Here is a 22,116-nt window from a genome sequence, read left to right on the forward strand (position 1 = left end):
AGTGATATCTCTCAGTATTGGTTCTCTTTATCGCTATACTCGGTCAAGTGTGGAGCCGGCTTTTTTTTTAAATTTCCTATTTTTTGTTTATATTTGCATATCAAAATTGTATGTCGAATGTTTGTTTTTGTTTCATTGTTTTATTAATTGCTTTCGTTCCTGGCAATATTGCGTTTACCTATGTGGGGTTGTGTATTACACTTACACACTCACGATAAACTGAGGGACAGATACAAATGTATCTTATTGCGAATTGGATGTGCTCTCTGTTATTTTTAAGTGCGTTGACTGCTTGGGGAATTCAGCGAGAGGATGCAGAAAGTGCAATGCAACTTAAACTGAAACTGCATTTATGCATGTGGGCCGCAAGTACAGATACAGATACAAAGATGCATTCTCTTTGGCTCGAATCACCCTCACCCTCTCTTTTCCCGAACATTTCTCTTCGATGTGCTACTTTCATCTGTAGGTCAGCGGCAACTTTCGCTTTCACTTCAGTGCGACGGCGCTCTCAGCAAAAGCAATTTCCACGCTAAGTGAGCCACGTGCCAACGCTCCAACGCTCCCACCTCCCCCGGAAAATCCCCGCAGAATCTGATGGGGAAAGAATGGGAGCTAGCTTTTATTCGGTTTAAATCGGCTTTGTTTATCACATGACATTTAATTAGGTGTAATTTAATTTTGAAATTCGGGTGTGTAATTAGTCAGCTTAAAAAGCGTATGAAGTCATTTTATTTTTCTAAGGCTTTCTAGTGCACCTAGTTGCAGATGTTTTTTTAAGTCCGTACTTTTTAAATTATTTCATTCATTTATTTTTATAGGGAATTTTATATTTTGACTGTAGGATACAAACCAGATAATTCATATAGACGTCTAGCAAATACCATTTGAATTATCCCAAATATATAAACCAAACTTTTACTAAAAATGCTATAATATTATGCCTTTTTATAGGGCTTTTAAACTATTAAATAAATACTAGCATTACTTCCAATTGAAATATGATTTAATTTTGATTTATTATTATTTTTTATTTCTAAGATCGTAATTTAACAGTTGCAATCCTGAATTTATAGGCTGCGGGGTGCTGCCATCCTGATTTCTATGAATCTAGGACATTTCTATCCAGTGTCCTAGGGATGTAGGCCGCTGCCATATCAGTTTCTAAAAAAGTCGGGCGCTGCCGTACTGAATTTTAGGGTGTACTCGAACCTAATCGATATTAGCTAACCAGAGATCTAAAAAGCGTGGACACACACCCTTAAACTAGGTTTCGTCGTCATCTGCATAGGTGGCGCACTTGGTTATTTGGCATCCTTAAATACCAAGGGTGTCGCGTAGGTTAATATCTTTTATTCTATATAGAAATCGTAAGTTTCGATACACGTGCAAAATATATTAACGTTAAAAGCGGCAATAACTATGTGTTCCAACAGTAAGTTAAACATTCTTCAGGCTTTATTTAAGACAATTACTCACTTTAAAAAAATTTTTAAAATACAATATAAAATTCTTGTTAAGAAATTGACTACCCTACACTGAAAGAGATATAAGCATTGCTTATTTTCTAGCAAAATGTAGTAAAATGTCCTAAGCTATGAATTCAACACGAACAATAAAATTGTTATAATACTTCTTACATTTTCTATATGGATTTTGCTTTACAAATAATTCAATTTTTGCATTATGCAATAAAATTCCACTGGAATTCAATTCAAAAGTCGATATGATTAGCTGATCGGCGCTATTCGTGCGCAGCTTTCGCCGCATCCCTGGTCGATAGCTGCAATCAGCTGTGCGCGCTCATCACAAAATTAACAATTGTGTGGATTTTGCATGACGAGTCCAGGGACTTCACAATAAAATGTGAATCAACTTCGCCGGAAGTAATATAACCGTGGTCAAGACATGGTGGTGCTCGCAGTTTCGGTTGTGCTTTGGACGCGGATTGTCGATAAACAGAAATCGAATTGGAATGTCAGCCAGCGATGTAATTAACTCCCCGGCGCAGCGGCGGCGCTCCCTTCCCCTTGCCCCTTACCTGGAACCCAACGACTCGAAGCTCCAGTTTGACCAACAACAACAACAAGATCACCATGGAAACCACGCACAACAACAACCACGCACATCGGTGAGTTAACTGTTGTTATTGTTATTGACAGCTGATTGCAGAACAGCTGCTTGCACTGTCAAAAAAGAGCACTAACTGCAGTTGAACTAGACTTGAGCTATTAAATGTTCAGTCGTTAGTTATTAATAGCGTAGTGAATCGATCTCTCACATATTGTAAAATAAATAGTAAAATACGTTTGAATTAATAACAATTACATTACAATTTTTGTTGGAAGAGCCACTTTAGTTGGCGTCTTAATAATCTTATGGTTGTTACAAGCTTTCTTCTAACCAATCTCTTAGCTTAAAAAGAAGCGCCACGTGTATGTGTTCGAAAAAAAAAAATATATTGTATATTTTTGTAATTTGATGGCTGAATCAAAACATGTTTTCCCAGTATTTCGACTTCGGTTACTTGCATATTTTATATAATAGTATATTTCGGTGAGACTTTTAATTGCAACTTTAAAAGCGATCTCAAGCGATCTTGATCAGGATCAATAGCCGAGTCGATCTGGCCATATCCGTCTGTCCGTATGAACGCCTCGATCTCGGGAACTACAAAAGCTAGAATGTTGAGATTAAGTTTATTTAAAAATATTGCCACGCCCACTCTAACGCCCACAAACCGCTCAAAACTGCCACGCCCACACGTTAAAAAAATGTATACATATATCTGTAAATTTCTATAAGTTTGCCAAACAACTTTTTGCCACGCCCACTCCAACCCCCACAAACCGCTCATTTTATTTCTTTTTTACCCCAATTTCTACCGATATTCCAGAATTCCAGAAAATTATATAATTTTACGTTTGCACTTCCACTAGCTCAGTCACAGGTTTTTTTTTAATTAAAGTAACCCATCTTTTAAAGTAAGCCTGATTCAATTGTACGTGATATGACCTACACAATTCGTCAGCAGGCTGACAAATAAAAATTCCCACCAACTACATTGTGCCTCTGGGAAGCGGAAGTCCGGGTCAAGAACCATTGAAGCGGCCAAATGACCATCTTTGTCAGCTTCGCCCAGTTAAATAAAACAGCTTTAGTTGTTTTATTTAACAATAATGCCGCTTATTTGGAGCTGACTATCGCAGCCTTGGTTTACGTTTCAATAGTTAATTTACTAATTTTTAGTAAGTCTGCAAAAAATGTGGGTTTATTAACCTTATACGCAGCAGCCCAAGTACTAACGCATCCATATTGGTAAGACCGATCTATTTTGAATAAATCATTTTCATATCATACTCGTCCTTAGTGTTTCGCTCATCCTCAACATCCGCCGGATAATCGATGGTCAGTTCGACATGCATCAATGTGTTATGGCCGCCATGGGGCTAGTTTCAGACATTATAAGCCTAAGTCTGTTTATAGTATCCATTTGCCTGGGTGAAATCTCCAGCGGCAATGAAAGTAGCAGTGGAGGAAGCAGTGGAAGTAGCAGTAGCGGTAGCAGCATTGGCTTGAGCATCGGTAGTGGTGGCAGATAACTTAAATTCTATGATGTACTTAAATTATATGTATATCTCAGCCTTGGCCCATACATAATGTACTCAATAGTTTTAATGTAGTGTACAAATTAAAGGGATAAAGTACTGAATGTTTTTAATCATAGGATATAGCTCTTTCAATAAGTTTTTTTTAATTCGAACTTTATTTAACCTTTTGATAATGATTTTCCCTCTCAGATGCTTATTGAGGATGAGGTTCACGGTGTAATCGAGCTGCAAAGCCATATCCAAGAGATCGTTGCGCATCCACTCTTCCAGCGCCTCAAACATGTTCACCAATTGGGTGTCATTCCGTGGGTCTTCGATAAGAGGGCCGATCACACGCGATACGATCATTGCCTTGGGTAAGCTATGAAATAAGTAGTATTGCGTTATGTTGTATGCTAAGTTATTTTATGTCTCAGAGTTTACAAAAGCGCGCAGGATCACCTCAGGGCCATCGAACGCAATTCGCACTACGAGCCAAAACTTCCGGACTGGTGTCGTCAGGCGGTGGAGATAGCCGCCCTCCTTCACGACATTGGACATGGGCCAGTGTCGCACACCTGGGAGTTGGCGAGCCATCATGAATTTGATGTAAGTAAACCTGCAGTAAACCTGTAGTAACGTCTACCAATTCCTGAGGTGGTCAACTGTTAATCCCGTTTCTATTGCAGCACGAGAAAAACGCAATGGCCTGTGTGGATACAATTTTCAAGGATGCCCTCAATCCGGAGCTGGTCTCCTTGAGAGACGAAGGTGGTGGGCGAGGTGTTCAATTGATTAAGGCTTTAATATTGGGATGCACTGAGATGCTGTCGTTCCCCATGCTGGGACATACCTACATCTTTGATATTGTACATAATCGTCGCTGCGGATTGGACGTGGATAAATGGGATTATCTACGGCGTGATAACAAGCGCCTGAAAATTCTCAACTCTGCGGAGATGGATTTTGATGATGTATTTCTTCAGGCTCGCATATCACCTGATGGACAACGCATCGAGTATCGTTATGCAGACTATCATCGCATATATCGCTTGTTCGAGGCGCGATCGCTCCTCCACGTAAAGGCCTATCAATATCCGCTAACTTGTGCCGTGGATGTTATTTTTAGCAAGGCAGTACAACGTGTGGCTCCAGAACTATTCAACATTCGCTCAACGGATCCAAAGTGGCTGCAATTGATTGACGATTATGTATTGAATGTAATAGAAAGGGATCCTCTATCGAGGTATGTAAAGGAACCTCAACGAATTGTAGAAGTCCCGAGCAACGATTCTTCCGGATCGGACATCATACGGGTGCGCAGGATTATACCTGGACCTTGGGAGCTAATGAAATCAAAGGATTTTGCTTTATTTGGCAATAAACGGTATACATATCTTACTTTGATAACTCTAGATGATGTGTTAATTCTTTTTATTTTCAGCAATAAGCGTCCAATTACTCCATGTGAAAGCCCGACAATAGTCAGCAAGTGCTTTAAGTTACAGTAGAAACATGACCAGGAAATAGTTAATGGTAAAGTCGTCAAACAAACGTATGTTATTGTTTGTATCGCTTCGTTTTCTTATATTTTATAAACTATATATTATGAAATTATGTAAAAATACTCAACGGTTGCGTGTGTAAGCGACCATATTTAATCCCTTTATATTTTGTTATTCAGCACACTCTTATGTTTTTTATAGTTAAAATCAGTGGAAAGACAAGATGTACTTAAAATATTCATTTATTAGTTTATACATTGTTTATCATAATCGACTTAAACCTAAAATACTAAAACAAAAATTTCAACAGTTCACTTGAAGACATCACAATTCAAATCAGGTCTTTATAAAGTTAATATAAATTTAAATTTATAAATATAATCTATATAAATATAAGATGCATTTGTCATATTTTTGATAACCGCTTTGAAATATACACAAGAGAAAACAATAATGGTGAACTTAGCTGACTACAGGTTCGAGTACGATTTTGTTTGTCATATTTGTTGCTACATTTGTTCGTGATTTGTAAGGAGCAAGGAGCACCATTCAATTGCCAATCAGGCCGGGCAAATGTGCTGAGTCTGTGATAATCCGCTGTGGTAAGTGGGCAGCCAGATATTGTTTGTGGAGTCTCTGGCGGCAGAATTGATAGAACTCTATCTCGTTCGTAAAGTTCCGACGCACTATATCCTTAACATGCTCGCTGACCGGCGGCTTGAAGTTGTTCTTGTTTATCTTCGTCAAGTACTCTGCGCTGGCTAAAGGGAGAATTTCAAACAAATACATGAGTTAGGATGTGTCCCATAAAGATTATTGTAGCTCAATTTTGCCAAGTTCACAGAACGCCATCAATTGGAAGTGTTACAACATTGTATACAGCACAAGTGGCCTTTTAGCTTTTATTCCTTAAGTCTTTGGGTGTGCAGTCTGTTTGCTTATTTCAGCACTGTACTACATTGTACAATGAAACGAAAACAAAAGCATTGAACTGTTTTGATTAAGACTGAAAGTACGATTTTCGTTGTTTGAAATCTTTAAGCTCTGGCCTATAAGTAAAGTATTCTAATTTCATCTGAGTCTAGTTTCAATGCTGTCGAATTTCCCTTGACACTCGACTATTCAAGCTCTTCCAACTTACTTGCATAAATATCTGATGGGGATAGAATGGGAGCTAGCTTTTATTCGGTTTAAATCGGCTTTGTTTATCACATGACATTTAATTAGGTGTAATTTAATTTTGAAATTCGGGTGTGTAATTAGTCAGCTTAAAAAGCGTATGAACTCATTTTATTTTTCTAAGGCTTTCTAGTGCACCTAGTTGCAGATGTTTTTTTAAGTCCGTACTTTTTAAATTATTTCATTCATTTATTTTGATAGGGAATTTTATATTTTGGCTGTAGGATATTAACCAGATAATTCAGAAAGACGTCTAGAAAATACCATTTGAATTATCCCAAATATATAAACCAAACTTTTACTAAAAATGCTATAATATTATGCCTTTTTGTAGGGCTTTTAAGCTATTAAATAAATACTAGCATTACTTCTTTAAAAAGGCAATTGAAATAGAATTTAATTTTTATTTATTATTATTTTTTATTTCTAAGATCGTTATTTAAAAATATTTTTTTAGTATTTCCACAGTTGCAATCCTGAATTTATGGGCTGCTGAGTGCTGCCATCCTGATTTCTAAGAATCTAGGACATTTCTATCCAGTGTCCTAGGGATGTAGGCCGCTGCCATATCAGTTTCTAAAAAAGTCGGGCGCTGCCGTACTGAATTTTAGGGTGTACTCGAACCTAATCGATATTAGCTAGCCAGAGATCTAAAAAGCGGGGACACACACCCTTAAACTAGGTTTCGCCGTCATCTGCATAGGTGGCGCACTTGGTTATTTGGCATCCTTAAATACCAAGGGTGTCGCGTAGGTTAATATCTTTTATTCTATATAGAAATCGTAAGTTTCGATACACGTGCAAAATAAATTAACGTTAAAAGCGGCAATAACTATGTGTTCCAACAGTAAGTTAAACATTCTTCAGGCTTTATTTAAGACATTTTTTACTACTCACTTTAAAGACCTCACTATTTCACTCACTAATATAATTATGACAAAATAATAGTTATTGCCGCTTTTAATATTTGTTTAGGAAACATATTTTCTTGTAGCCCTATAATTCCCAACTAGTTCTAGTGAAGACTGTAAGGCATATCTTCTAATTTAGAGTCACAAAATATTTCAAGTAATCTCTCCTACCGGTCGAGCAGTGAATGTGTAGTGTATGTGTTCTTAAGTGTGATTACTTGGAAGGCCACATTGGCATCCCTCTTGAACAAATAACCGGGTAAATGTTATTTATACAAGTGTTTGAAATGTTATAATATTTATTTTAAAATAATATTTAAAATAATATTAAAATAATATTTTAAAATAATTTAAAATATTTTATTTAAAATATTTATTCTTAAAAAATTTTTAAAATACAATATAAAATTCTTGTTAAGAAATTGACTACCCTACACTGAAAGAGATATAAGCATTGCTTATTTTCTAGCAAAATGTAGTAAAATGTCCTAAGCTATGAATTCAACACGAACAATAAAATAGTTATAATACTTCTTACGTTTTCTATATGGATTTTGCTTTACAAATAATTCAATTTTTGCATTATGCAATAAAATTCCACTGGAATTCAATTCAAAAGTCGATATGATTAGCTGATCGGCGCTATTCGTGCGCAGCTTTCGCTGCATCCCTGGTCGATAGCTGCAATCAGCTGTGCGCGCTCATCACAAAATTAACAATTGTGCGACGAGTCCAGGGACTTCACAATAAACAATTGTGTGGATTTTGCATGACGAGTCCAGGGACTTCACAATAAAATGTAAATCAACATTGCCGGAAGTAATATAACCGTGGTCAAGACATGGTGGTGCTCGCAGTTTCGATTGTGCTTTGGACGCGGATTGTCGATAAACAGAAATCGAATTGGAATGTCAGCAAGCGATGTAATTCACTCCCCGGCGCAGCGGCGGCGCTCTCTTCCCCTTGCCCCTTACCTGGAACCCAACGACTCGAAGCTCCAGTTTGACCAACAACAACAACAAGATCACCATGGAAACCACGCACAACAACAACCACGCACATCGGTGAGTTAACTGTTGTTATTGTTATTGACAGCTGATTGCAGAACAGCTGCTTGCACTGTCAAAAAAGAGCACTAATCGCAGTTGAACTAGACTTGAGCTATTAAATGTTCAGTCGTTAGTTATTAATAGCGTAGTGAATCGATCTCTCACATATTGTAAAATAAATAGTAAAATATGTTTGAATTAATAAGGCAGTGCACATTACAATTTTTGTTGGAAGAGGCACTTTAGTTGGCGTCTTAATAATCTTATGGTTGTTACAAGCTTTCTTCTAACCAATCTCTTAGCTTAAAAAGAAGCGCCACGTGTATGTGTTGGAAAAAAAAATATATTGTATATTTTTGTAATTTGATGGCTGAATCAAAACATGTTTTCCCAGTATTTCGACATCGGTTACTTGCATATTTTATATAATAGTATATTTCGGTGAGACTTTTAATTGCAACTTTAAAAGCGATCTCAAGCGATCTTGATCAGGATCAATAGCCGAGTCGATCTGGCCATATCCGTCTGTCCGTATGAACGCCTCGATCTCGGGAACTACAAAAGCTAGAATGTTGAGATTAAGTTTATTTAAAAATATTGCCACGCCCACTCTAGCGCCCACAAACCGCTCAAAACTGCCACGCCCACACGTTAAAAAAATGTATACATATATCTGTAAATTTCTATAAGTTTGCCAAACAACTTTTTGCCACGCCCACTCCAACCCCCAGAAACCGCTCATTTTATTTCTTTTTTACCCCAATTTCTACCGATATTCCAGAATTCCAGAAAAGTATATAATTTTACGTTTGCACCTCCACTAGCTGAGTCACAGTTTTTTTTAAATTAAAGTAACATATCTTTTAAAGTAAGCCTGATTCAATTGTACGGGATATTACCTACACAATTCGTCAGCAGGCTGACAAATAAAAATTCCCATAACTACATTGTGCCTCTGGGAAGCGGAAGTCCGGGTCAAGAACCATTGAAGCGGCCAAATGACTATCTTTGTCAGCTTCGCCCAGATAAATAAAACAGCTTTAGTTGTTTTATTTAACAATAATGCCGCTTATTTGGAGCTGGCTACCGCAGCCTTGGTTTACGTTTCAATAGTTAATTTACTAATTTTTAGTAAGTCTGCAAAAAATGTGGGTTTATTAACCTTATATGCAGCAGCCCAAGTACTAACGCTTCCATATTGGTAAGACCGATCTATTTTGAATAAATCATTTTCATATCATAACATAATCGTCCTTAGTGTTTCGCTCATCCTCAACATCCGCCGTGTGATCGATGGCCAGTTCGACATGCATCAATATGTTATGTTATGGGGCTAGTTTCAGACATTATAAGCCTAAGTCTGTTTATAGTATCCATTTGCCTGGGTGAAATCTCCAGCGGCAATGAAAGTAGCAGTGGAGGAAGCAGTGGAAGTAGCAGTAGCGGTAGCAGCATTGGCTTGAGCATCGGTAGTGGTGGCAGATAACTTAAATTCTATGATGTACTTAAATTATATGTATATCTCAGCCTTGGCCCACTCATAATGTACTCAATAGTTTTAATGTAGTGTACAAATTAAAGGGATAAATAAGTACTGAATGTTTTTAATCATAGGATATAGCTCCTTCAATAAGTTTTATTTTAATTCGAACTTTATTTAACCTTTTTATAATGATTTTCCCTCTCAGATGCTTATTGAGGATGAGGTTCACGGTGTAATCGAGCTGCAAAGCCATATCCAAGAGATCGTTGCGCATCCACTCTTCCAGCGCCTCAAACATGTTCACCAATTGGGTGTCATTCCGTGGGTCTTCGATAAGAGGGCCGATCACACGCGATACGATCATTGCCTTGGGTAAGCTATGAAATAAGTAGTATTGCGTTATGTTGTATGCTAAGTTATTTTATGTCTCAGAGTTTACAAAAGCGCGCAGGATCACCTCAGGGCCATCGAACGCAATTCGCACTACGAGCCAAAACTTCCGGACTGGTGTCGTCAGGCGGTGGAGATAGCCGCCCTCCTTCACGACATTGGACATGGGCCAGTGTCGCACACCTGGGAGTTGGCGAGCCATCATGAATTTGATGTAAGTAAACCTGCAGTAAACCTGTAGTAACGTCTACCAATTCCTGAGGTGGTCAACTGTTAATCCCGTTTCTATTGCAGCACGAGAAAAACGCAATGGCCTGTGTGGATACAATTTTCAAGGATGCCCTCAATCCGGAGCTTGTCTCCTTGAGAGACGAAGGTGGTGGGCGAGGTGTTCAATTGATTAAGGCTTTAATATTGGGATGCACTGAGATGCTGTCGTTCCCCATGCTGGGACATACCTACATCTTTGATATTGTACATAATCGTCGCTGCGGATTGGACGTGGATAAATGGGATTATCTACGGCGTGATAACAAGCGCCTGAAAATTCTCAACTCTGCGGAGATGGATTTTGATGATGTATTTCTTCAGGCTCGCATATCACCTGATGGACAACGCATCGAGTATCGTTATGCAGACTATCATCGCATATATCGCTTGTTCGAGGCGCGATCGCTCCTCCACGTAAAGGCCTATCAATATCCGCTAACTTGTGCCGTGGATGTTATTTTTAGCAAGGCAGTACAACGTGTGGCTCCAGAACTATTCAACATTCGCTCAACGGATCCAAAGTGGCTGCAATTGATTGACGATTATGTATTGAATGTAATAGAAAGGGATCCTCTATCGAGGTATGTAAAGGAACCTCAACGAATTGTAGAAGTCCCGAGCAACGATTCTTCCGGATCGGACATCATACGGGTGCGCAGGATTATACCTGGACCTTGGGAGCTAATGAAATCCGCAAAGGATTTTGCTTTCTTTGGCAATAAACGGTATACATATCTTACTTTGATAACTCTAGATGATGTGTTAATTCTTTTTATTTTCAGCAATAAGCGTCCAATTACTCCATGTGAAAGCCCGACAATAGTCAGCAAGTGCTTTAAGTTACAGTAGAAACATGACCAGGAAATGGTTAATGGTAAAGTCGTCAAACAAACGTATGTTATTGTTTGTATCGTTTCGTTTTCTTATATTTTATAAACTATATATTATGAAATTATGTAAAAATACTCAACGGTTGCGTGTGTAAGCGACCATATTTAATCCCTTTATATTTTGTTATTCAGCACACTCTTATACCATTCGTTGATTTTTTTTTAGTTATTTAATGTTTTTTATAGCTAAAATCAGTGGAAAGACAAGTTTTACTTAAAATATTCATTTATTAGTTTATACATTGTTTATCATAATCGACTTAAACCTAAAATACTAACACAAAAATTTCAACAGTTCACTTGAAGACATCACAATTCAAATCAGGTCTTTATAAAGTTAATATAAATTTAAATTTATAAATATAATCTATATAAATATAAGATGCATTTGTCATATTTTTGATAACCGCTTTGAAATATACACAAGAGAAAACAATAATGGTGAACTTAGCTGACTACAGGTTCGAGTACGATTTTGTTTGTCATATTTGTTGCTACATTTGTTCGTGATTTGTAAGGAGCAAGGAGCACCATTCAATTGCCAATCAGGCCGGGCAAATGTGCTGAGTCTGTGATAATCCGCTGTGGTAAGTGGGCAGCCAGATATTGTTTGTGGAGTCTCTGGCGGCAGAATTGATAGAACTCTATCTCGTTCGTAAAGTTCCGACGCACTATATCCTTAACATGCTCGCTGACCGGCGGCTTGAAGTTGTTCTTGTTTATCTTCGTCAAGTACTCTGCGCTGGCTAAAGGGAGAATTTCAAACAAATACATGAGTTAGGATGTGTCCCATAAAGATTTTTGTAGCTCAATTTTGCCAAGTTCACAGAACGCCATCAATTGGAAGTGTTACAACATTGTATACAGCACAAGTGGCCTTTTAGCTTTTATTCCTTAAGTCTTTGGGTGTGCAGTCTGTTTGCTTATTTCAGCACTGTACTACATTGTACAATGAAAAGAAAACAAAAGCATTGAACTGTTTTGATTAAGACTGAAAGTACGAATTTCGTTGTTTGAAATCTTTAAGCTCTGGCCTATAAGTAAAGTATTCTAATTTCATCTGAGTCTAGTTTCAATGCTGTCGAATTTCCCTTGACAGTCGACTATTCAAGCTCTTCCAACTTACTTGCATAAATATCTCGAACGCCCTCGAAGAACCGTGGCACATATTTTTCAAGCACAGAAAGCGTGGTGTTCAGATCCTCCAGCACTCCAACAACCGCGTACTGCTGTTCCACGGCGAATTTGGCTCGTTCCAGGGCTCCCACAGTGTTGAATGGTCTAGGAATGTAATCATGTCAATTTGTATAGAAACCTATTACTAATTTAGGAAAAGTGTTCAAAGACCTACGTGCATTCGTAGTCGTGACCGCAGAAGAACAGGCTCTGCCTGCGATGATCGCCGATTCCCTCCACGGTTACTCCTTGAGTATAGGTGCACTCCTGATCGCCATTGAGGACACATGTTTCGAAATCCTTTTTGAGCCAAGCGGGATGGGGCAGCGGTAGGTCTGGGAAGGCGGCTTTGCGCTCCACGAAGTACCACGGAGCCCTCACGTAGTAGAACCAACTGATCACCCGCTCCACGGGATCCCGGACCACGTTCAGGTAAATTGGCCTTGGGAGGTTGAATTTGGTAAAGTTGGTGAAGCACACATGCTTGATGAAGACCGAGGGTTCCGGAAGCTCACTGATCACCTCGGCCATTTCCTGCTGCTGATCCTCGGCCAAGCGGATTGTCTCCACTTTCTGGACTGCATCGCGGTGGAACTGAAAATTATTACGCTCGGAAAGTCGACGCAGGAGCTCCATGAACGTCTGACTTCCCACTTTGGGCACCCGATTGAAAAATACCAGCTCCATTTGTGCCTTGCGGGTATTATTCAGATCCCGCACGTTAAGGGAGGACATCTGGTTGGAAGTTTTCAATAGTTATTAGAAATCAAATCAAGGAAAATAGGGTATTATTTAAGTGTTTCATCCAATTTACCTCCAGATCCTTGGTGTTTGATACTCATTTGGCAAAATGGGGCTTTGAAAATAAGAATTACAGAGGCGAACCTGAATTTGCGACCCTAATGAAACCCAATCGAAAATAAACACTCTTTGAGGAGAATGCTCCAAAAGATTTTTTATTTTTTGTTCATATCAAGTCACTTAACTAAGCTAATTGAAATAATATAGCAGTTTGGATTATTTATTTGGTGTACTGTGATCAAGAATATTTAGTGAAGATTATTCTCGAGTTGAAGGGCCAAATATTGCTTATACAAACGCTGCTTGCAGAAGTAGTAGAACTCATATTCGTTGGTAAAGTTTCGTCTTACCATCTCCCTGACATCTGCATCCACGTGGGGCTTGCGATTGTTGCGATTTCGATTTCGAATGCTTTTGCTGTGCACTGAAAGAAATAATTCCATGACTCGCGATGCTTCCTCGATTGTACCTGAACACTTTTTGAGTCAAGCCCCTGGGAATACCGGAGAATACCTACACTTATATAGAAATCGGGCGTGGTTGAAGAATCGGGGAACGTATTTCTCCAGCACGGTAAGGGTTATATTCCTCTCTTCCCAAGTGCCCACCACGGAGTACTCTTTCTCCACTCTTTGTTTCGCTAATTGCGTAGCATGGTGGGAATTAAAGGGTCTACGGAGGGGTATACTTTAAGGATATGTCAAGGAAGTCTCAGAGTACTCACAGGCAATCGGCTTCATTGCCGCAAAAGTAAAGGGACTGCCTTTTAAAGTCCTGAATATAATCTGCCACGGCATACTGGACAAAGAGACACTCAGGACTCCTGCTTCTAACACACTCATTGAAACTCTGTTGGTACCACTCGTCGGGTCGCTCCTGACGGCCAGGATACATGCGCCTGTGTATAGCTCGCTTCTCCCAGGACCTTCGCCTATAGAAATCTGTGATCATCCGCTCTATCGGATCCTTGACGAGCGAGATATAGATGGGTTTCTTGAATCCGAAGCTGGCAAAGTCCAACCAATTGGAGTGTGCCATATAGATCGATCCCCTCTCCAGTTCATTGGCCCACGCCGATTCGATTATTTGCTCCTCTTCAGTTCGAGTTCTATTCATCGTTCTTACAGGTCCGTTGAGAACCACATTTATGTCATTCATGGCGGCTAGCTGCCTGAAAAGTGGAACCATTTGCTCGCTTTCTACTCGGGTTGGTCGATTGAAGATCACAATTTCAGTACCCGCGAATCGGGTGTTGTTCAGATGCAGGGCGGTCACCCGTCCGAGCTGGGAAGTTCAGGGCTTTGGTCGGCATTAAATGCATTAAATATCCAAGACGAAACACAGATGAGTGAGATGAAGAACGGAGTGTTTAAGATGTAACTAGCTTAGACGGATTATTTTCCCAGGAGCAAGTAATACCCAAAAGTGTTCAAGTAGTCAGTCCTTAAAACAATTTCAAACAATTCGTCGTGGAACCTACACTCAAAGATATTCCTGACTCCCTTGAAAAATCGCGGTATGTACGCTTCGAGTACCGTCAGAGTTATGTTAGTCTCCTCCCAAGTTCCTACAACTGCATAATCGCGCTCCAGGTGCAATTTCGCTAGCTGAGTGGCTTGTTGAGAGTTAAAGGGTCTGAAAAGTACTCTCTACATCACCTTTCAGAAACAACAATTACTTTTTCGAAATCAACTTACAAACACTCCCTTTTGTGACCGCAGAAGAACAGGGTTTGTCTTTTATAATTACCCTCCGAATCTTTAATACTTCCAGGGACGTACTGACACTCGGGGTCACCACTGCGAACACAATCGTTGTAACTTTTCTTGAACCACTTCTCCGACTTAATTGTTGCGTTGGGAAATCGTCGATGGTGGATGGCATTGCGATATCCACCTCGAACATAGTAATACCAACTGATCATCCGCTCCACGGGATCACGAACCAAGTTGATGTAGATGGGTCTTGGTAACTGATATCTCCGGAAGTCCAACCAATTGCAATGTTCTATGTATATGGTTCCTGGCTCCAGCTCGGTCACCCAAAGTGCCTGTATCATTTGCTCTTTAGCGTTCCGGGTGCGGGAAACAATATCCATTGGACCTTTGGTAACCACTGTCATGTTATTATAGGGAGCCATGGTTTGAGTGAGTTCCATCAGAGCTTCACTTCCGACTTTGGCTCCACGATTGAAGAAGATCACCTCCAGCTTAGAGTGCCGAGTGTTGTTCAGCTTTTCAGTGCTCAGCGAGGCGAGCTGCGATTTATATAGATGGGATTGGTCTAATGTTTTCACAAGAAATACCTTTATGATGTATACATGTTAGTTACATTACTATTGAATACTTTATTAACGAGCTACCATCAAGGAAAAACTATGTCAAAAACTAAAAGTTCAGTCTACGAGTTCAGGAGAAATTCAGTCGTTCCAATTCGGTTCGCTTAAGGGCTATGTACTGCATATAAAGACGCTGTTTGCAGAAGTAGTAAAAGTCGTATTCATGGGTGAAGTTCCGCCTGACCATGGCCCTGACATCTGCATCCACGTGCGGCTTTCTGTTATTGCGATTGCGATTCTGCAGGGACTTTTGATACACTGCAAAGGAATTTCTTAAAATGGCAGGCCTGGGTGATCCTTGATTCGGGGCTTACGGTGAAAGATCATTTTAGCTCTGGCAAAATAACGTGGTATATAGTGCTCCAAAACAGTTAGAGTTATGTTGGTCTCTTCCCAAGTTCCCACCACTGCGTATTCCGTTTCGACCCTACGCTTGGCTATCTGAACAGCTAGGGGAGAATTGAAGGGTCTGGAAAAGGGTTGCGATTAGGACGACTACTCTTGAAAACGCCATGGACTGCACTACAGCACTCACAAACAGTCCTGATCGTGACCGCAGAAGAAAATTGACTGCCTCTTGAAGTTTCCCTCCACATCGGTAACTGCCAATGGAACGTACTGGCATTCGGGGTCACCACTCCTCACGCACTCGTTGTAATTCTTCTTGAACCAGGCCGTGGGCTTAAGAGGAGCCAGGGGATTGCGGCGGTAGAAAATGGCATTCCTGTAGGAGTTCCTCACGTAGTAATACCAGCTTATCATGCGCTCCACGGGGTCTCGAACCAGGTTGATTAAGATGGGCTTGGGTAGGTTGTACTTGTGGAAATCGATCCAAGGGATGTGCTCTATATAGACGGATCCCTCGTCCATGTTATAGATATAGCCAGCAGTCTTAGCCTGAGCTAGTGGTTTCAGTTGCCTTTTCGACTGCTTTTTCATTCCGTACTTATCCACATGGAAGTTGTTGATATACTGAAGATGCTCCATAAACTCCAATAGCGACTCGCTGCCCACTTTCGCACATCTCGTGAAAAATAGGCGATCCATTTCGGCCTTGGCTGTATTGTTCAGTTGGCTAGGTGTTAGGCTACCTAACTGTTGGGGAGGGGATATGGGATAAGGGTTTTAGAAGCTTCATGGGCGGGCTTAGGGTTTAAGTCACACAACAAACGAAAAGACACAGATATGGGTTCAAGGTGTAAATAATGTGTGGGTCTAGTCTACGGGTTTACTGACTACTGTTTATTGAATGTGAAGATTTGTTCGCGCATATATCACCAAATACAATCTAATGTCTCAGGGACTAGAGAGTCTTGGACTCCAACCCAACTAGTTTAGAAGACCATGCACCTCCAACTCCTTCAGATTGAGTGCCAAATACTGTTTGTACAGACGCTGCTTGCAGAAGTAGTAAAACTCGTACTCGTTAGTAAAGTTCTTGCGAATCATGTCCTTGACCTCGGGCTCTATAAACGGCTTGCGCTTATTCTTGTTCCGATTGGTGATCTTGCTATTGTGCACTGTTTTGGGAATGGAGAATTCAATATAATTTCGCAGGACAGGAAATTGGGATGGGGGATAGGGGACCTACTTTCATACATGAGCTTCGCACCGCGAAAGAAGCGTGGTATATAGTTCTCGAGAACGGTCAGGGTTACATTCGTGTCCTCCCAGCTGCCCACAACAGCGTAATCTCTTTCCACGTGCTCCTTCGCCATTTGCACGGCAGTTGGCGAGTTAAAGGGTCTAAAAGATCACTATTAGCTTAGCCTATGGCGTTGGGGAAACCTTATCATCCCTATCTACTTACAGGCAATCATCGTGATGACCGCAATAAAATAGGGATTGCCTCTTGAAGTTGGCTATCGTGTCCTTGACCGTGTGGGGCACGTACTGGCACTCGGGATCTCCACTCCGTACGCAGTCATTGAAGTTCTTCTTGTACCAGGACTCGGGCTTTATTTTTTGGTTGGGCCTCTTTCGGTACTCGATGGCATTTTTGTAGGAACTCCGAGCGTAAAAGAACCAGCTTATGACCCGCTCCACCGGATCGCGCACCAAATTGATGTAAATGGGTTGGGGCAGGTCGAATTCATCGAAGTCAATCCAATTGATGTGCTCAATGTACATGGTGCCCTCCTCCAGATCGGCTACGAATTGGGCGGATTCACGTCTCTGCTTTTTGTTCATTTGTCGAACGGATCTGGTATGGAGACCCCGTCTTTCCAGTATTAGATCTTCGTTGTAATTTTCCAGTGCAATGAAGAGCTCCAGCATAGATTCACTTCCCACTTTTGCGGCGCGATTAAAAAACAGCACCTCGATTTCCGCGTTTTTTGTGTTGTTGAGGCGACTTGCGCTCAGGTGCTTAAGCTAGAGATGATAGGTATTCTATAACACAGGGAGCTTCTTATCCTGGTTAGTAAGCAGCGACCTTTTCCATTCTCCCCGATTTTCAAGCGATTAAGAGTGTGTTCCGTAGAGTGCGAAGGATCGAAGAGAAAGAAATTATATCTAAGCTTTTTTGGTTTGGTTATGAAGCGATAGTTATAGATTATGAGGAAGTCCTTAGATGCTTTTGATCTGTTTGCAACGAAACATTTTTTTCGAATAATATAGATTGTTTCTGAATAATATAGATATAAACGAAGAAGACCCCAAGGAAATGAAGCAAGATAAGATTCTGAGATTGCTTATCCTCTCAGCTTTATTAATTTATTTTGTATTACATCTAAGTAGACTAGTTGTTGATGGCCATTGCCTTGGCCTCAATTAACCTGGCCAAAGACTTGTCCACTCGTTTAAGATCGTTCAGTTTGATGGCCAGGTATTGTTTGTGCAACCGCTGGCGACAAAACTGATAAAATTCAATTTCCCGCGTGAAATTCCGACGAACCATGTCTAAAATATCCTGCGGAATATGCGGCTTCATTGGGTTAACATTTTGCTTATCTGCATGTAAGCCCGCTGTAATAATACAATTTTTCTCAAATCTGTCCACTTCTAAAGGAAGTTAAGAAGAGAGAATATCCAAAATCAAGAATCTAGTGGGTTTTCTATGTATTCCGAGTATTTCTTGATCTAACAGATATTCTTCTCCCAATTCAATTGCCTTCGAGACTTACAGTAATACATTTTGGAGGCATCTGCGAAATAGCGCGGCACGTAAGCCTCTAAAACGGCAAGGGTTTCATTCGTGTGCTCCCAAGTTCCCACCACTGAGTACTCCCGTTCCACATTCATTTTGGCCAGTTGAAGGGGCAGACGGGCATTGAAAGGTCTACAGAGGGTACGAGGTATCACTGAGAGAAAATGCTGCCATGCAACCCTAACTCACGTGCACTGGAACTCATTGTGACCGCAGAAAAACAAGGTTTGTCGCCGATGATCGCCCACATGTTCCAGCAGAGAATTCTCGATGTAGGTGCACACCTTTTCGCCACTCGTGACGCACTGATCAAATTCGGTGTTGACCCATTTGGGGTTGGGCATTTCGCGATTGTTGCGCCTTCTTCCGGGAACAAAGACCCACGGAGCTCGGATGTAGTAGTACCAGCTTATCACCCTCTCCACGGGATCCCGGACCATGTTGACGTAGATGGGTCTGGGCTGCTCGTGTTTGGTGAAGTTTAGGAAATTCACGTGGCTGGCGAACACGGTGCCGTCCTCAAGGTTAACAATATTATCGATCATGTCACTCTGCTCGGCGGTCTCCAGGAGGGGAATAACTCCACCCTTTTGGGGATCCTTTTCCACCTCGTAATCGTGGACTTTCCCCAGCTGCCTCATTAGCTCAATCAGTTGCATGCTTCCTGTCTTCGGCACCCGATTGAAAAACAACACGTCAATCTCGGCCTTGGGGGTATTGTTCAGCTTATCAGGACTTAGCTGAAGGATCTGCAAAGGGTGTTGGTCCTCCTTGAAATTATTTCTGATATGGGTGGCAGAGTGGAGAGTGAATTCAAGCAAGCAAGCCATCCGAAATGATTAGTAGCGAAAGAGGGAAAAGGGACTCGAGTTGAAACTAAGCTGTATAAGTCAATTGCAAAACCCTGTATTCATTTCATTTTGGTAAGCCTAGTGGTACATAATACTAATTCGATTGAAATGCGTTCTTATGGACGGCAATATACTGTTTGTAGAGTCGTTGTTTGATAAACAAATATAGCTCGATCTCGAAGGAGAAACTGCTCTTCAAATACTCCTCCACATCCTTATCCAGATGGGTGTCATGCGAAACCGTGTTTATCGTAAACTGCTCAGTCCTGTCTGGAAAGGGAAGTTTAACGTTAGCCGAGTTCTCCTGAATCGAAGGGATTGACATACTGTAGTAGACCTCGGTGGCACCGGTAAAAAAGCGCGGTATGTAGGCTTCTAACACAGCCAATGTCACATTTGTGTCCTCCCAACTACCCACAACGGCGTACTCCCGTTCCACATTCATTTTGGCGATTTGGGTGGTTGTTTCCGAGTTAAAATGCCTGAATGAGAAGACCTTATATGCCAGAACATTCCGAGTATCTATCTAATCAGCGGCCAAGTTTTAAAGAAATAGGTATATGCTCTTTTAAGTGAATTGATGAGTTTGACATACAGAGATTATTATATAGCCGTATAGCCTATTTCCTTTCTAACTTGGATTCGGGATAATAGGGGATTTGGGATTCTGAGAGGACTAGGACCTACGTGCAAATTTCCGAGTTCCCACAAAGATGTAGGGAGAACCTCCTCCAATCGCCGTTGAACGGATTGTGGGCGTCGAAGACACAATACGGGCGCACCCGATTTCTGACGCAATCATTGAACTTGGTGTCGAAGAATTTCTTGTTCTTCAATGGCTTATTGGGATTCCGCATCAGAGTCTGGGCGAAGATCAGTGGATGGCGTTGGTAGTAGTAGGCACTGATCACCTTCTGAATGGGATGGCGAATCATGTTGATGTAGATGGGACTAGGACTGCCGTGCTTCGTGAAGTTGACCCAATTGGCGTGTTCCACGTAGACCGCGTGTTCCCCCAGTTCGAAGAGCTGCTCAACCAGATCATTCTCGTTCTCCTCGTCGTCGGTAATCGGCCTCGAGGGTCGCACGATGTTTCTGTAGGTGTCAAACCCAAGACGATCACCCAGCTGCTTGATGAGCCGCGTCATCGATTGACTTCCTGTCTTTTCCAGGCGATTGTAGAATACGAAATCGCGCTCCGCTTTGGGTGTATTATTCAAATGGGCGGGGTCCAAGTTTTCAAGCTTGAAAATGGGGAGAGAATAAGTGCGCTTCCTTCCAAAAAAATGAACAAAGCCAAGGATTGACGGAAAATGAACTACAGAATTGTTAATGGAAAAACGAAGGGAGCACGCTGATACTCAGAAATGCAAGTGCTTATTTATTGCAAAGTACTGCCGATACAAGCGCTGCTTGCAAAAATAATAAAATTCGTATTCCTGGGTGAAGTTAGCCCGCATTATTTGCTTGATGCGCTCGCTAATTTTCGGCTTCCAGTGGTTGATATTCTCGTTCAGAAAGGCGAGGCCGTTATCGGGTTCTATGGGAATGAATGGGCATTTTTAAGCACTTCGGGGAAAGAAGCTTTAAAGGTCGTTACCATAGTACAGCTCCATGCTACCTTTGAAGAATCGGGGTATATAGTGCTCGAGCACTGTCAAAGTGACATTCGCATCCTCCCAGGAACCAACCACTGAGAAATCTCGCTCTACATTCTGTTTGGCCCTCGCAATGGCCGCCGGGGTATTGAAGGGTCTTGGATGGGGAAACCATTACCATTAGACTGCGGATTACCCGGATATCAAGCTACCTACTCGCAAATGGGGGAGTGTCCGCAGAAGAACAGACTCTGACGCTTGTGATCGCCGGGATCGTTTTTGAACATAAGTCCGTAGTCATATCGACATTCCGCATCGTTAGTTAGGACGCAATCCTCAAAGTTCTTAATGTAGTAGGTGCGATTATACATTTTCCCCGTCACCTTGTACATGCTAATAGAGCTCCAGGGAGTGCGTTTATAGTAGAACCAGCTGATCACTCGTTCTACGGGGTCTCGAATCTGATAAATCAAGGTTTGTATGAGTAAGCCATCAATGGTCAGATTTTCTGCCTACCATGTTAATGTAGATTGGTTGGGGCAAGTGAAACTGGCGGATGTTCATGTAGTTCATGTGCTCTGCATAGACGAAGGCTGGTTGCTCCTTTAGGTCCAGAATGCGCGTGGCTTCCTGCTCTTGGCGCTCCACATTCCAGTACATTCCAGTGGGTTTCGAATACGGGGACCTTTCATTCTGAAAGTCGTTTATTTTTCCCAGTTCAATCATCAACTTGATTAGCGTTTCACTGCCCGTCTTGGGCACTCGATTGAAGAAGATAATATCGCTAGTGTGAAACTTGGTGTTATTTAGGAATTTCGGATTCAATCGCCATAGCTGCAAAAGGTCAGTACATAGTTGTAGAGAGCACATCCAACAGCAGGCAGAGCCACACCAACTTGCAGTACAACATGAAGACACACAGAAAGCTCTTATTTTA

At 41.1% G+C, this 22,116-nt stretch overlaps 6 protein-coding genes and 1 pseudogene across 13 annotated transcripts in view; 4 read left to right on the forward strand and 3 right to left on the reverse strand.

The window, feature by feature from the left end:
• The first annotated feature begins 1,763 nt into the window (after positions 1–1,763).
• On the forward strand, positions 1,764–5,266 carry LOC113563949 (deoxynucleoside triphosphate triphosphohydrolase SAMHD1-like). 2 transcript variants are annotated; one of them, XM_026977878.1, is made up of 5 exons: positions 1,764–2,131; positions 3,801–3,967; positions 4,028–4,199; positions 4,280–4,977; positions 5,035–5,266. In XM_026977878.1, exons 1-5 carry the CDS (start codon positions 1,976–1,978, stop codon positions 5,099–5,101), a joined length of 1,260 nt encoding a protein of 419 aa, XP_026833679.1. In that variant the 5' UTR covers positions 1,764–1,975; the 3' UTR covers positions 5,102–5,266. The 2 variants fall into 2 exon arrangements, with proteins under 2 accessions (XP_026833679.1, XP_026833680.1); XM_026977879.1 differs by lacking the exon at positions 1,764–2,131 and adding an exon at positions 2,167–2,435.
• LOC26526384 lies at positions 2,952–3,726 on the forward strand. Its single transcript, XM_015153096.2, has 2 exons — positions 2,952–3,318; positions 3,371–3,726. Exons 1-2 carry the CDS (start codon positions 3,116–3,118, stop codon positions 3,600–3,602), a joined length of 435 nt encoding a protein of 144 aa, XP_015008582.1. The 5' UTR covers positions 2,952–3,115; the 3' UTR covers positions 3,603–3,726.
• A 2,564-nt stretch (positions 5,267–7,830) lies between the features above and the next one.
• LOC6545509 (deoxynucleoside triphosphate triphosphohydrolase SAMHD1) lies at positions 7,831–11,429 on the forward strand. 2 transcript variants are annotated; one of them, XM_001973287.3, is made up of 5 exons: positions 7,831–8,249; positions 9,923–10,089; positions 10,150–10,321; positions 10,402–11,102; positions 11,160–11,429. In XM_001973287.3, exons 1-5 carry the CDS (start codon positions 8,094–8,096, stop codon positions 11,224–11,226), a joined length of 1,263 nt encoding a protein of 420 aa, XP_001973323.2. In that variant the 5' UTR covers positions 7,831–8,093; the 3' UTR covers positions 11,227–11,429. The 2 variants fall into 2 exon arrangements, with proteins under 2 accessions (XP_001973323.2, XP_026833683.1); XM_026977882.1 differs by lacking the exon at positions 7,831–8,249 and adding an exon at positions 8,310–8,556.
• On the forward strand, positions 9,139–9,814 carry LOC113563951 (annotated as a pseudogene).
• Positions 11,430–11,475: 46 nt separating the features above from the next.
• LOC6545510 (heparan sulfate 2-O-sulfotransferase pipe) overlaps positions 11,476–22,116 on the reverse strand; it is a 39,739-nt gene continuing 29,098 nt past the window's right edge. The window contains exons 4-7 of one of the 6 annotated variants that reach the window (XM_015157506.2): positions 21,696–22,013; positions 21,396–21,640; positions 21,182–21,336; positions 20,928–21,121 (exon numbers count right to left, since the gene is read on the reverse strand). In XM_015157506.2, the coding sequence (XP_015012992.1) occupies positions 20,943–21,121; positions 21,182–21,336; positions 21,396–21,640; positions 21,696–22,013 (897 nt within the window). In that variant the 3' untranslated portion in view covers positions 20,928–20,942. Of the gene's footprint in view, positions 12,014–12,393; positions 12,549–12,618; positions 13,179–13,949; positions 14,529–15,574; positions 15,841–15,896; positions 16,052–16,117; positions 16,678–18,263; positions 18,550–18,707; positions 18,863–18,919; positions 19,480–19,616; positions 19,852–19,908; positions 20,064–20,268; positions 20,826–20,927; positions 21,122–21,181; positions 21,337–21,395; positions 21,641–21,695; positions 22,014–22,116 lie in introns of those variants that run through there. The other 5 variants (XM_001973288.3, XM_015157510.2, XM_015157502.2 and 2 more) reach the window with 5 other exon arrangements.
• Positions 14,537–15,564, reverse strand: LOC113563952 (heparan sulfate 2-O-sulfotransferase pipe-like; the record flags this gene model as incomplete). The annotated part of the gene is made up of 2 exons (XM_026977884.1): positions 14,537–14,879; positions 14,942–15,564. Coding segments are annotated over 2 exons (864 nt in total), but the record flags the coding sequence as incomplete, so codon positions are not given.
• On the reverse strand, positions 16,684–18,239 carry LOC113563950 (heparan sulfate 2-O-sulfotransferase pipe-like). The gene is made up of 3 exons (XM_026977883.1): positions 17,393–18,239; positions 17,174–17,328; positions 16,684–17,102 (listed from the first exon to the last, which is right to left on the reverse strand). Exons 1-3 carry the CDS (start codon positions 17,857–17,859, stop codon positions 16,912–16,914), a joined length of 813 nt encoding a protein of 270 aa, XP_026833684.1. The 5' UTR covers positions 17,860–18,239; the 3' UTR covers positions 16,684–16,911.

This window comes from Drosophila erecta, unplaced genomic scaffold (genome assembly GCF_003286155.1).
Source record: "Drosophila erecta strain 14021-0224.00,06,07 unplaced genomic scaffold, DereRS2 tig00000021-arrow-pilon, whole genome shotgun sequence".
In the NCBI taxonomy this organism is placed as follows: domain Eukaryota; kingdom Metazoa; phylum Arthropoda; class Insecta; order Diptera; family Drosophilidae; genus Drosophila; species Drosophila erecta.

What these genes read in the sequence shown, in the direction of transcription:
- LOC113563949 (XM_026977878.1), top strand. Translation starts at nt 1,976, where the DNA reads ATGTCAGCCAGCGATGTAATTAACTCCCCGGCGCAGCGGCGGCGCTCC. An exon ending in CGATACGATCATTGCCTTGG is followed by an intron (nt 3,968 to 4,027) that starts GTAAGCTATGAA and finishes TTTATGTCTCAG; the next exon opens with AGTTTACAAAAGCGCGCAGG. An exon ending in CGAGCCATCATGAATTTGAT is followed by an intron (nt 4,200 to 4,279) that starts GTAAGTAAACCT and finishes TTTCTATTGCAG; the next exon opens with CACGAGAAAAACGCAATGGC.
- LOC26526384 (XM_015153096.2), top strand. Translation starts at nt 3,116, where the DNA reads ATGACCATCTTTGTCAGCTTCGCCCAGTTAAATAAAACAGCTTTAGTT. An exon ending in GTACTAACGCATCCATATTG is followed by an intron (nt 3,319 to 3,370) that starts GTAAGACCGATC and finishes ACTCGTCCTTAG; the next exon opens with TGTTTCGCTCATCCTCAACA.
- LOC6545509 (XM_001973287.3), top strand. Translation starts at nt 8,094, where the DNA reads ATGTCAGCAAGCGATGTAATTCACTCCCCGGCGCAGCGGCGGCGCTCT. An exon ending in CGATACGATCATTGCCTTGG is followed by an intron (nt 10,090 to 10,149) that starts GTAAGCTATGAA and finishes TTTATGTCTCAG; the next exon opens with AGTTTACAAAAGCGCGCAGG. An exon ending in CGAGCCATCATGAATTTGAT is followed by an intron (nt 10,322 to 10,401) that starts GTAAGTAAACCT and finishes TTTCTATTGCAG; the next exon opens with CACGAGAAAAACGCAATGGC.
- LOC113563950 (XM_026977883.1), bottom strand. Translation starts at nt 17,859, where the DNA reads ATGCTGGAGCTCTTCATTGCACTGGAAAATTACAACGAAGATCTAATA. An exon ending in GGTCATCACGATGATTGCCT is followed by an intron (nt 17,329 to 17,392) that starts GTAAGTAGATAG and finishes GTGATCTTTTAG; the next exon opens with ACCCTTTAACTCGCCAACTG. An exon ending in TGCGAAGCTCATGTATGAAA is followed by an intron (nt 17,103 to 17,173) that starts GTAGGTCCCCTA and finishes TTCCCAAAACAG; the next exon opens with TGCACAATAGCAAGATCACC.